Source organism: Dinoponera quadriceps, unplaced genomic scaffold (assembly GCF_001313825.1).
Source record: "Dinoponera quadriceps isolate SergipeBrazil2010 unplaced genomic scaffold, ASM131382v1 scaffold3289, whole genome shotgun sequence".
In the NCBI taxonomy this organism is placed as follows: Eukaryota; Metazoa; Arthropoda; class Insecta; order Hymenoptera; family Formicidae; genus Dinoponera; species Dinoponera quadriceps.
Window position 1 is genome coordinate 1,270,230 of NW_014558238.1, and position 13,220 is coordinate 1,283,449.

Consider the following 13,220-nt stretch of genomic DNA (forward strand, 5'->3'; position numbering starts at 1 on the left):
GGGGGGGGGGGGGGGGTAAGAAATTCATAAACTTTCTATTCTAATTGAAAATACTGTAACAGGTATTATGATCATATAAAAGTAAAATTATATGATTGTGTACCTTTATTTTACATGTTGGATTAGTAAAACAAAGAAATCCCCAATTTCGGATTCCGTGTAAGACTTTCGGGCGAAGTTCACCGACGCGATCGCGTAGAATTGACTGTGGTGTCGTATAATGACGAGTATAATTGCGTACCTCGTAATACTCCCGGCGCGAACACGTATGATAAATCTATGTCTCACGTATAAAAAGAACTGTCCAGTGTACACCCTCGAGTCGCGTCTTCGTCCGGCTCTCACGCAATTGAAAGTAAAACTTTTTCTAAAATTATACCAAAAAAAGGAAAAAAATTGTACCGAGAAACAGACACGGTGTGTTTTACACGATAATTGGCTCGTTAAGAAGTTTGCTACTAAAGTACGCGAAAATAATTAAATAACGATAAAAGGAAATGTTTGCGGATTCAAAAAACCGAAACGGTTTGCGCAAAATCTAGCTCTCTATTGGTGCTCGAAAGGGTATCCAAATAATAGTTTCGAAAGCAATGCGCCAGATATATCTTGATACATCCTGGCTTTACCGCACGATATAAGCCACCGATCGTGGATGTATGGAGCCGTTAATATACAAATTATTTGCTTTGTTGTTGTTTGATACTTAAAAGTAGCGATGGTGCGCGATCGCTTTAACAAGTGGGGATATAAAAATTAATGTATGTGTGTTATACGTGTGTGCGTGTGTATGTATACATTTGTGTGGGTGTACATATACATACACACACGTATATCTACATTTATATGTGTGTATAGATAATATCTAGCCGACTACTTGTCGTTATAAACTATCAACTATCCTTTAATTGATATATTTATATAGCTCGCGGTCTTAAAATTATAAAACGGATTAGTCTGCCCAACGATATTCGTCATTATTATTGCAGCTTCAGCGAGTTCTAGGTATCTCGATACTTAAAAAATACCTTTGCACTGTACTCGTGCTGTCGTTATCGCGGTCGCTGTCGTCATCTCAGTAATGCAACGCTTTTCTGTTCCCGAATGACTGGACGGAAGAGGGCTCGCACTGATCGTTCCCGCTCCACGCTTTCCCCCAAGGCGCTATTCGAAATTCTCCGTTCTTCGTCGACTATCCGTATTCACAGTCGCGTCCACTTGTCGGATAAGGTCGGATTATACGAACGAAATCAAACGAAGATTCTAACGAGAAAAAGTTTTCAAGGCTTATTCCCACTGTGATATCGAGAAGGGCCGAGGTTCGGGTAATGTACGAACAGTCGTTTCTTCCGTTTTTCAATTCTCTTTCTTTCTTTCTTTTACGAATGGAAATGTGCCACGTATATCTCAGAGTTGTCGTAGAAATATTCGATACTTCACTTGTACTCGAAACGCCGTCGCAATCCGTCGTTATTACAATCGGTAGGAAGTACACTTCGTCGGTCTAATAGTAAAATTTGCTGCAGCTATTGCACACTGTCGTGTCGCGATACGTCGTGATACTCAGTCAAGATGTCCAGCTATCTCATTTACACGAACAAACCGATGATTACATGTAAGTAAGAAAGAGCGAAGATTGCATGTCCTGTATATACTGGTTAACGTATTGCAAGTTTCAGCGTATGTATCACATACTGAAACTTAACTGGTTAACTCGTTAACTAGTATATGCGAAACTTGCCGCGATACGATCCAATTACCTCTTTACACTGTTCGCGCGAAATGGCAAAATATATAAAGTAGATACATTTCTCTATTATTTCTCACAAGAGAATTTTCGTTGATCTTGGCGGTTGGGAGGCTTCCGATTATCTTACGAGCCGAACTCTTCCGGGGACACACACACACACATTCCACGAAATTTCTCACTCGCGTAACGCGTCGTCGCAGAGTCTAGTTTTTCTCATTGTCATCCTCATCCATTCCAATCTTTATCCATCTAAATCGAAGTTATTTACCAAGCAGTCGTCATATATTCTTCCACAGAAACCGGAGTCGTCGCACACGAAAAGGAAAAAAAAAAATAAAAATAAAAAAAGAAAAGGAAGAGATGCGCCACTCGGTCACTTCGGACACACTCTCTCTTCACAGATACAGTTCGTATCGAACTGTGTTATACATTCATACGTGTGTGTTGTTTTTTTCGCTCTTCTCGAGTGATTAATATTTGTTTAGAAAAGGGTTAAAAAAGTTAACCTCTTTACCAGCTCCTGAAAAGTATTCTCTAGCTGAATCATTTAGGCTCTGGGAAGGCCACCTGACACTTGTAGACCTCTTCGAGCATCACTGCTTGACCCTGCCCTTGGCTGACGGTGACGGGAGTGGTCGCATTCACTACCACGACCTGGCCTGGCTGCGTCTGCTGCGGCTGTTGTTGTTGTTGCTGCTGCTGCTGCTGACTACTCGCGTTGGCCTGTTGTGCGTTAGCCGCGTTATTCGCATTCTGGTTACGCGCCGTTTGACCGTACTTCTCGTGGATCGCACGGTGGCGTTTCAACGCGAAACGATCGGAGAAACCAATCTCGCATATATCACACCTGGAGGAACGAGACGTATTTTTAATATGGAGAAGAACCGTGTGCGATAAAAACTCGGAATCGAAGATAAACTTTGCGATCTCTTTCCCTCTCTCTCTCTCTTTCTCTCACCTGTGTGGCTTTTCACCGGTATGGACCTTCGCGTGGTTTTTGAGATGAGTGGCTTGGTTGAAGGCGGAACCACAGATATTACACCTGTACGGCTTCTCGCCGGTGTGAATTCTTCTGTGATTCCACAGCGTCGAATGTCTGGCGAACGTTTTTTCGCAAACCTCGCACTGGTACGGTCGCTCGCCGGAATGGATTCTCTCGTGATTTTTTAAGTGCGGACTCTGCGAGAATTGCATTCCGCAGACATTACACTTGAACGGCTTCTCGCCGGTATGAACCCGTCCGTGATTCTTCAGGTAGGCGGCTGCGGGGAAAGTAATAAAAAAAAAAAGGATTTTACACTGTGAAACAAGTTCGCTCTTATCAATTAATTATTTAGCGTACACACAGAGAGGAGTCGAATATATATTTCGTAATCTCTTACGACTTGTACGGTCTCGTTTTGGCTTGCTTACCCTTAGCAAATGCTAAGCCACATACTTCGCATTTGAATGGCTTATCTCCCGTATGAAGTCTCTTATGGGACCAGAGTGAAGAATATCGAGAAAATGTGCCATCACAGACGTTACAATGAAATGGTTTCTCCGCCTGATTCTGACTGTTTTGCTTGCCGCCTGAAATTGAAAGGATAAACAAGATTTTAGTTTTCCTCGAAGGGCCAGTTCTACAAAAATGATATGCTCGTAGTTTTACTCTATGAACGCGGATAACAGTAGATTTGTTTGCGGTATTGATATCTGTTGTCTTTTGTTTTCTTTTTTCCCGATACATCCGAAAGTGAGGGATACAAATGTACACACGAAACATGAAGTTATGAAAAATGAAATGGAAATAATTAAATGTACGATCAATTAACGTTCGTGTAAAGCAATTCGACCATGCATTATCATAAAAGTTAGTGCACTATGAGAAAATCTCTGGATGCCACAAGCGATATAAAACTGCGGCTTTGTCTCTATCACGTGACCGATTCCGTGAAACATGGTGAAATAATTTCTCTAACGGGCTGTATCATGAAATAAAGAGAAAGAACTGTGAACGGCTAAGCGGAAAATTCAACAACAACTTGTCTTATGTACAAAGAATATTGTAAAATCCGACAATTTAGAGATTTATAAAACTGTCCCTTAGGGGAGATTTTATTCTGTGCGATTGTCCTTAAGTTTAGATGTCGACAGTTCTACTAAAAACCAAGGAAAAGAAAATAACAGCAAAGCAGGATAACCACAACTAATTCAAAACTTGACACAACAGTATAGCGAGTATATCGAGTATAATAATAATAGAACGGAAAAGGGAGCGCATAGTAACAAATATATTGCATCTACGATAAAACATGCAGGCGAAAATATCGAAGTAACTAACAGAGATTCAGGACGAAAAATTTCGCGGGTCTCGAGTGCTTTTGACACGCACGTGCCTCTCGACCGATTAGTACAAATTAATATCATTTAAACGCCAATATGTGAGAATCTCTATAAAGTAACATCAATTTGAAACCTTCATCGCATAGAAAAGAAAACGTAACGGCCGTGTTCCAAGTGATAGACACATCACCTCAAGCATTAACGAAACTGTACAAGTACGTAGCGCTTCGCGGGGGAACAAATTTGGAACTGTCACCATCCAAAACAGACACGATATTATTCGTATTAATCGAAAAACAGATTTCATACTTGTTTCTCGACGGTAATTTATATCCGACTTACTTCCTATGATGATGCGGCCTGTAGCCTTGCAACCGCCACACTTTGCGAGGGAATTGATTCCGGAATTTTTATCGTCGTGTTTACCTACCATACATCACCACCCGATGTACGATCATGATATAGCAAATGATATGTATGAGGGACGGGAGGGGATGTGACAGGGTTTGAACAGAATGTTGCTGGTAATGCGCATGCAATCGTACATCGAACACAGAAGAGCCACGTAAATGCACCAAAGCATTCGTATTTATTCCCCGTAGGTGAAACAACGCCGCGCGCTTTATCAGCAACATCTTTTTTTGCAGGCCTATCAGCGGTATATATCAAGTGACACCCAATCAGAGTGATCGAAAGTCGATACTTACCTATAAAAATAATTCCCGTGCCGTTGCACTTGTGACACTTGGTGACACTGGTAACACCCCTCCGTTTCACCGGATGATGACCAGGTTTGATAGCTACACAAACGAATGCATATTTTTTTCTTTCTTTGAATAGACCTCGGTATCCGCACGAGTGCGGATACACCGCGTTAGGGACAGAGCATTAAGACAGCTAGAGCGCGACGTCCGCGAAGACGAGGATTTAGACTCGACTGATTGATCGACCTGTAGTGAGACAGAACGGATCGCGCGAGTGTGCGTGTGCGAATTTCGCGGAGCTGCAAGGTCGTTACAAGTGCCCAACTCGCATTCCATCGAATGTATATCACCGAACACTGAGACTACGGGTTGAAATTAATTGCTTAAAGGACATACTCTTTTTAATTTTAGTCGGGTGATGTTCGCACGGGTCCTCACTGCCACAATCTTCACAAATTTGCACCTTAGGTTTCTGATGCATGTTTGTTTTATGACTTTTTAATTCTCCCGGTAATGCAAAGCACGCCCCACAAACGTCACAAGTGTACGGTCTGTCCGGCGTGGTTGCGACAGTCACTGTTGTCGGCGTTTGTACCACAACCTGCTGCTGCGGCTGCTGTAGATTGCTGGGCGTCGTGTTGTGAATCCGTTTGTGGTGGGTCAGCAGACTCATGTGGCCGAAGACTAGCCCGCAAATGTCACACTTGAAGGTCGCATTGGTAGCAGCGGCAATGCTCATCTGGTTCAATATTGTGTTATAACCGACAGGTTGCACATCGAAACGATAACAAGCCTTGTCGTCGGCAGCGATCGCACTGATTGTGCTCACCGCGTTTGTCTGAACCTTTTGTAGCATGTTGACGTTGTAGTAGAAAGAAGGGAAACCGTCAGCGGTGCCGGACTGCTGCTGCTGAGACTTGTCCTCCTTCTTGTCTGACGTCACATATATCTGCTGCGACTGTTGCTGCTGCGACTGCTGACTCTGCGCAGCCTGCTGCTGCTGGATTTGCTGAGGGTCAAACATTGCTGCTTGCTGCTGCAGAAAGACATCATTCGACTAAGTTAATCATTGCCGGGAGATAAGCAAGCTCATTGATATTCTTGTTAGGTTTGTTCTTTCTTAGCTGAAAACTAGGTTGCACCTTCACAGCGAACCATGTGTATAACCTAGTACTGAAGAGAGGAGAAACAAAATTCCCAATTCCTCAGCACTGGCTTCATTTACTCAGCTAAGAAAAACAAGCCTGACGTTTCTGTTTTCTTTTCCTGAACTCAGGCTACAACTCAGGAACTTCGTTCCTTTTTCCTCCTTCACTGCCGAGTTATTTACTTATCTCACTCTAACGGTAAAAAAGTGCAACCTAGTTCAGGAACAGAAAACAGATCTCTATTGTTGCGACCGCACGCCGCCACTGAGATCGCATCGAATCGATATCGATTCCTATCGATCGAGATGCAGCTTCATGTCGATTGATCCGGCGCGACCTCTCGACGGCGACGAGCGGTTTGCAGAATTGCAATCTTTCGTATCTACGAATTTTGCCGGAGGATAAACTAAGGATGTACCTGTCGTTGGTCTGCGTAACTCGAATTGCTTTGCTCTGTCTGAGTAAAACTATTAGATTGCTCCGTTTGAGTAAACATGGAACACTTCAATGGCTGCTCAATCGGTTGACTCTGTCAATTAGAAAAGTCCATCAGACGATGATTACATCAACAGTACTGAAGAGTGAGAAAGAGTGAGGGATGGAGGGGGATGATGGCCACGGTGGATCCACTATGTCTGATTCAACTCAGACAGAGAGGATCAACCGGAATACTATCAGAATACTATGGACCCGGTGAGATCGATTCAACGCTTTATAACGCAATCATCCCCATATCAGAAATTCTTTGTCTTACGCGCGACGCATACCTGCTGTATTTGATCAGGACGGGTTGTGTTCAACCAGACCACGTTGTTGCCATTTGATTCTAGGGCCATTGATGTGTTGCCTTTGACCCTGTAACAATCAATAGATGATTGTTACAAACTTGAACGAGCGTCAACGTAACAGAGACACAACGCGAACGGCGATACTCTCTGCGATACGGAACGTACACAGTCGTGATGTGTACAAATACACAGCGCGAATGAGAAACGATTTCCCCGAGGAGAGAGAGAGAGAGAGAGAGAGAGAGAGAATGTGTGACAGAGAGAAAGAAGGACAGAGACACGCCGGGTTACGGTAGTACGATTACAGGCATGATCAACGCAGAGCGGGAAAGCGGCGCGCGAAGACGAGAGGGAATAGAAACGACGGGAACGATCGCGCGTAGCTCGCTCGCTCGCTCGCACGCTCGTTCGTTCGCCCGGTGCTGGCGCGCGCGAAAGCGGACGTATATATAAACATACTCACACGTGATGGTTGTGCACGCAGCGGGGTTACACGTCCGGCTGCCGAGCGGCCGATAATCCTTTAGTTGCCATGACGGCGGCGCGAACTGCCGCGCAGCAGCTCAGCGCGCGACCGAGCGTCGTCCGCGACGATGATGTCCCGCTTCGTGGCTGGAGATCACACACGGCGGCGAATCTGGACCTCACCGTCGGCATACGTTGGCGCGCGCGCGCGCCTTGTCCAGCATCCGCGACGAAGAAGGAACGATAGGAAAGAAGGAAGAGGAAGAGGAGGAGAGGAGAGGAGGAAGAGGCGGCGGCGGCGGAGAATCGAGGCGAGGAGCGGCAGGAGGAGGAACGTGTTCTCCTCGTGCCGTGGACGAGCGCGCGACGCTCTCTCTCAGTAGCTGGAGCACGGTCGTTTGGGGCCGTGGTGCCTCTCTTTCTCGCGGGCGAGATCAATGGCGTTCGATCTCGACGAGAGCGCGCTTCTCCTCGCTGGGCTACCTCCCGGTGCTGAATCCCGGCGGCGTTGGCGGGCCCCGCGCGCTACTCGAAATTGCGACGGCGGAGCGCGCTGCTTTTTCGCGCCCTCGCCTCTCTTTCTCTCTCTCTCGTTCCTCTCTCGTGGGGCCGGCACGCGCGCTCCAAGGTGGCTCCGAGTGCGCGCCAACAGTCACGTTCGCGGAGTCACACGCTTGTCAACGGGCAGCGTTCGCCCGCGCAAATCATGGTCGGGTGCGTGGAGAGCGGCGCGGTGGCGGTTGGCGGCGGCTGTAGTAGGTGCGAAGCGCGCGGACCGTTCCTCGTCGCGTACGTGGTCTCCTCTCTCTCTCTCTCTCTCTCTCGCTCGCTCACTCCCTCCGTCGCTCGCGCTCTCTCTCTCTCTCTCGCTCGCTCTCTGCCCGCCTCGACGGCGGCGGCATAAAACTTGCCGACGCGGATCCTCGCGGCCGGGCACAACTCTGCGCGAGAAGATTCGTCACCGTGGGCACAGGGTAGGCCGGGAACGCGAGATGGCGAACGTTACGGCGAGTCAACAAACGTACGCGGTGGCCATTACACGCGGACGAGGATAACAATGGGCGACACGGAACGCGCGCTGCCCCCCGAAGCTGGCTGTCTCTCTCCGAAGCGTTTTACGGGCGCCTACCGGGAACCCAGCCGTTCGTTTCGTCAAGGTCACAGCGCGATGACGCTCGCGCGCCGTGACGCGCGCCCCGATTGGCCCGCCGGCGCCGAGCCGTGGCTCCTGAACTTCGGTTGCGTCCACGCTGCGCGCCTAACGTCTTTTTCGAGCGCCAACTGCACTCTCTGTACTCTCTCCTCTCCGGCTCGTCGTCTTCCTCTCTCTCTCACTCCTCCTCGGTTCCGTCAGGTATTGCGAGCGCGTGGATGACGCGCGAACGAAATGCACTCGTACTCGAGAACATTTCAAACCGGACGGTGTTTTTTACTCATCGCTCCTGTGGCTGATTATTGTCAGCGGGGAAAACGATGCCGCGCCTGTTTTTTCGATGTGTGTTCCGGGGTGGATGACAATCGCTAGGTCGATTTCTGGACTAAATGGGAGACTGAGGATTGCCGAAATCAGAATTCGATGAATCAATCAATTTCGATCTCGGCTCGGCCTTTGTCCCGATTAGTCGAGTTCCCATCTTGAATTCGCAGCCCTCGGTTTTCGATGTGGGCTCTGGTCTGCGGGATGACCTCGCAAGATTTTCCACCTGTTCGGAGATGCAACGAATTTCGAAACGCCTCGCGATCTTTTCGCTACCTGCTGTACTTCCGGCACATTGTATGTACATCGCACTTGAAATAATCTCGCATCGTAATTCTAAATGTTCAAGTGGAAATGAAGCTTTACGGGGATAAGTGCAAGTAGTTCCGAAGTTGCGCGACAGATGGCGTCACTATTCGGATTGGCGCTTGGTCGTTTGCGCAGCAACTTCCGCGTATTCTCACTTCGTGTTCTTTTCGGCCGAAAGGTTCGTGCAATTTAACATACTTCCTTAATCGTCAAACCGTTAATTTAATACTTTTAATACTTTTTAAAACATATTTTTAAGATCTGTCGCAAACTGAATTAATCGCGAGCAGTCGTATTCCTTATGAAAAGTCGTTGAGAAAGATATTCAAATCGAACGATACATCGTAAGTTTGAACGAACCTAAGCGAGACTTATTACGGTTTCATGAGCGAATTTATTCGGTCCAAAGTTTAACACTCAGCAGTTTTTAAAGTCACTACCGAGTCACGCCGCAAAATTTTTGCGGTTATTTTTGTCGCCGGAAAAGAGGGAGAGAAGGGGAGGGGGCAGAGGCGGTACGACACTTTATCTTTTCTCTTTCGTCGATGCTGATAATTCCGAGAGCGGCTATTTCAAGCGGGCTCTTTGCGGTTTTATTTTCACGCCGAACTTCGACGAAAGAGACAGGGCGCGATGTATCGTACAAATTGAATCAGAAATCGCGATACTTTCGCGCATATATATTGCCCAGCAATCCCAGTAGGCCGTTGCGCTCCGCGGAATAAATATAGTGAATCGGTGCGAAAGCGATATATATTTATAGACGTCACACGGTGCCGTGCGAGCGGGACCGTATTTTTTGAGTCACCTGTTATTTCGAGATTCAACCCTTTGAGCTGGCACGTATGTCGTCGAAGTCGACCCGAGACACATCGCGGTAGATTAATTCGATTCTTCGTTGGAACTTCGTTGGAACTTCTCCGACATATCCGAGGCGATGTGAAGAATCGCACGTGGAATCATCACCGTCGCCGTTATTTCCGCGCAACGCTTTGTCGTATTACGACTTGTAATCGCGCGGTGTTACGAGCTTGTTAGAACGCGCATAAAGGCGCGAAACAATAACGCGCTTTCCGCGTTTCCTCCCCTTCCTCCAGAAGTGTAAGGCAGAAAAAGCATGTCACGGCAAGGCGCGCACGCGGCATCGGTTCTACTACAACTGTCCGACTATATTTTCGCGTTTCTACTGCCAATGAAGTGGAGATATGCATCGGGCGCGACTGCGTGCGTTGCTATTTAACGCGTTCGCCTGCTTTCGCAGGGCGTTCTCGAAATTTCCGCATTATTACTTGCTTACACTGAAAGAAAAAAAGAAACGCTTGCCATTTGCGACTATAATTGCACGGGGAAACAATTATAGACGAGAAAATCATTTTTGCAACAAATGCTATCGCTACATCGCGATAATAATTATCTTCGATAATTACGTGCATATTCTCACTATTACTTCCTTGTATTCAGAATAATAAAAAAGATATGAAAATGTTGATACGTAAAATGACTGTAATTTTAACGAGATTAACCGCTCTCTTCTGATTATTCCTCTCATCCGGATTTTCATTTTTTCTGCCTGATGAATCAGAATAATTTCGCCATCAGCCGAAGTCGTATGCGCGTCAGATTATGTAATTATATTAAAACATCACGCGTCCCCCGCGAACATTCATTCGACGTGTCCAAGATTTTCACCCACTGAGGCCTTAATTATTTCAAAAACATTTTTTATTAAACGATTTTGTCTGTTTATTTCCCAGGGAAAAATCGCAAGTTAGTATTGAAAAGTTATCTTCATTGAAGATAAAGATATAACTCAGGGAAGTCAAGGAAATCAACAACAACAAGGGAAATCAGGCGCTGAAAACATAAATCAAGTTACTACGTATCAAGTGATTTTGTTCAATAAAAAAGAAGCGTTTCATAAATGGCATATGGACCGCTAATGGATTAATGGACTTCGAAATGTGCACCCCCCCCTCTCCACCCCCCTCCGAGAAGGCGGGAGAAAAGTTCTACGCGCAGTACACCCGATTAATCCGGTTTTTCCTTCGTTCGACCAGTCGCATCTGTCACTGTGATCGAACTCGATAAAACTCCCAGTTCCGCCGCAGACGCGTTCGATGGGAAAATTTATCTCATCCTACTTATCCGGTGTCTCGGCGAAAGCTTGCACTCGACGAGCGAATTGAACTCGTTACAGGGATGCGAAAAATTACTTTTTCTTTTTTCCCCATTCGAGAGTGAGGTTCAATCGTTTCACTCGTCGTCTTGTAGCCCGGAGAAACGCAGAGGTCGATTCCCCGCGTCATTTCACGGTTTCTCGCGAATCATCGCTAAGAATAATAACGCTCATCATTAACTTCCGCGAAATGATATCGATCGTCGCGTAAATCGCGATGAGTCATACATACTCCCCGGTCCGATTTTCGTCACGACCCCGGGAACGATGTATCCCCGCGGCTGTATCGCTGGCAAGCGTCCGTGTTAATCTTCCGGTGGCTGTTTCCAGGAATATAAACGACGGCTCGAACTCGATGGAACGACTCGTTGGAACTGTCGTCTGGAACGGCCGTCGAATGACATCGCGGGCAAAACCCGCTTATATTCCCGTGTTACATCGCAGGATAAGCTATAACGATGGTGAGTCAATAAACTGTAAATCTATAGGCGGATTTGTTGGCCTGCGCTGCGGACACATCTGCGGAGAAACGAAGATTTGCCAATCGTTGCGCACCCCGTTTTGTATAGAAGTTGCGTGACATACGCTGAAAGGAAAGAAATTCGGATGAAAAGATTGATTATCAGGCGAATTTTGTCGCGTCGATTGTGCAGTCGAGTCAAATTGAATGAAAAAAAATCGAGATCAACAAATTCCATTAGCGAAAAGTTGATGTAACTACGTAATATAATTCGTTGATGTTTATAGGAGAGTGAAGTATGATCGCGCAGAACGCCGTGCTGTGCGTTTCGCGAAAAATCAAGCGGAAGGATTTAATCGGCACTCTCGTACAAGGGCGGACAAAAGCTGGATTAAAGCTCGACGATGCATAATCGAGATCGCGATCTCATCGCGTCGGGTGTCTCGTCTTGTGTCTTTGTCCAGCATCAGTACGAATGCGCGCAACTCTGCAACTCCTTTGCGTGGGAAATTCTCCAGCTGATAATTTCATCTTTGCGAGATGCGATTTTAGCGTGAGCCAAAGTAAAACCCGGACAGTCGGGCAAAACGCAGGAGTGGATTACGTGTCGCTCCTCCCACACGCCGAATCACGCTTGCAGCGCCAAATTCTGATCGAGGTGATGGCCAATTTGTCCTTAGTAACAATTAGCGATCAGTGTTATCGCACGCTGCGAGCGCTCTCGTTATTTCGCACGAGTCGCGGTCGTTAATTAAACTTACCACTTTGGGTAATTTACTTCTCATCTTCCGTGCTGCGTTCGCTTTTCCACTCATTTGCTTTTCCACTCGGTGGAAAACGTAACTACAATATTTCATTTTTCCGTGCAGGCACTCCTTACGGTTTGAGATAATGTTTCTCAATCGCGTTGAATAAACAGGCGGACGCAAGATCGGTCGGTTTGCATTCGATTAAAAATGTTAAGGACGCGAGTAAAAACGGGGGGAGGGAGTGTGTTTTTCTCGTGTCTCGACTGAGGTTGCGTTCTGAAATTCACTGTCAATATTAAAAGTTTACACTTTGTGTTACGTATATACTATAAATATAGATTTTCATTAATGACAATGAATTTCGGAACGCAATCTAAGTATCAGATAGGCACAGAAATATTCTGTATGTGAAGTCTGTATACCGAAGTCTCTCGAAAGGCCAGTTGAAATCGATACGGTAGTGTGAATAAAACGGCAGCTCTTTCGCCCTCCGGGATATAATAGTCGTGGGGTCTTTTCTCAATCATGAAAGGACTCGCGATCGACCTCGCATCGCGACTGTCCGCTAGCTAGTTAGCCACCGTTTCTTCTTTTACGTTTTGCGCCAACGAGCTTTTCTAGTTGCCATAACAATTCGTATCGAATTATATATCTGTGTTTTATAATCATCATTAAATTATTATAATGCAACAGGCGAATATTACCGGTGTTGCAATACACCTTTAGTAATTTTAATTAAAAGGAAGGAACTTTTAACAATTAAATATTGATCAAATATTTCTCACAAAATATTGATATTTCAAAAATATAATAATTATGAACGAATTACACACATACATATGAAAATTCGCGATAACAGACCGTTTTTCACG

At 46.0% G+C, this 13,220-nt stretch overlaps 1 protein-coding gene across 4 annotated transcripts; it reads right to left on the bottom strand.

Moving 5' to 3' along the window:
- Positions 1-44: 44 nt before the first annotated feature.
- Positions 45-8,297, bottom strand: LOC106749804 (zinc finger protein 83-like). Of its 4 annotated transcripts, XM_014629654.1 has the most exons (10): positions 7,176-8,297; positions 6,692-6,779; positions 6,343-6,453; positions 5,606-5,812; positions 5,173-5,515; positions 4,780-4,872; positions 4,415-4,498; positions 3,161-3,319; positions 2,706-3,009; positions 45-2,594 (listed from the first exon to the last, which is right to left on the bottom strand). In XM_014629654.1, exons 2-10 carry the CDS (start codon positions 6,758-6,760, stop codon positions 2,291-2,293), a joined length of 1,674 nt encoding a protein of 557 aa, XP_014485140.1. In that variant the 5' UTR covers positions 6,761-6,779; positions 7,176-8,297; the 3' UTR covers positions 45-2,290. The 4 variants fall into 4 exon arrangements, with proteins under 4 accessions (XP_014485140.1, XP_014485138.1, XP_014485137.1 ...); XM_014629652.1 differs by having other exon boundaries at positions 5,173-5,809; XM_014629651.1 differs by having other exon boundaries at positions 5,173-5,812.
- Positions 8,298-13,220: the final 4,923 nt, after the last annotated feature.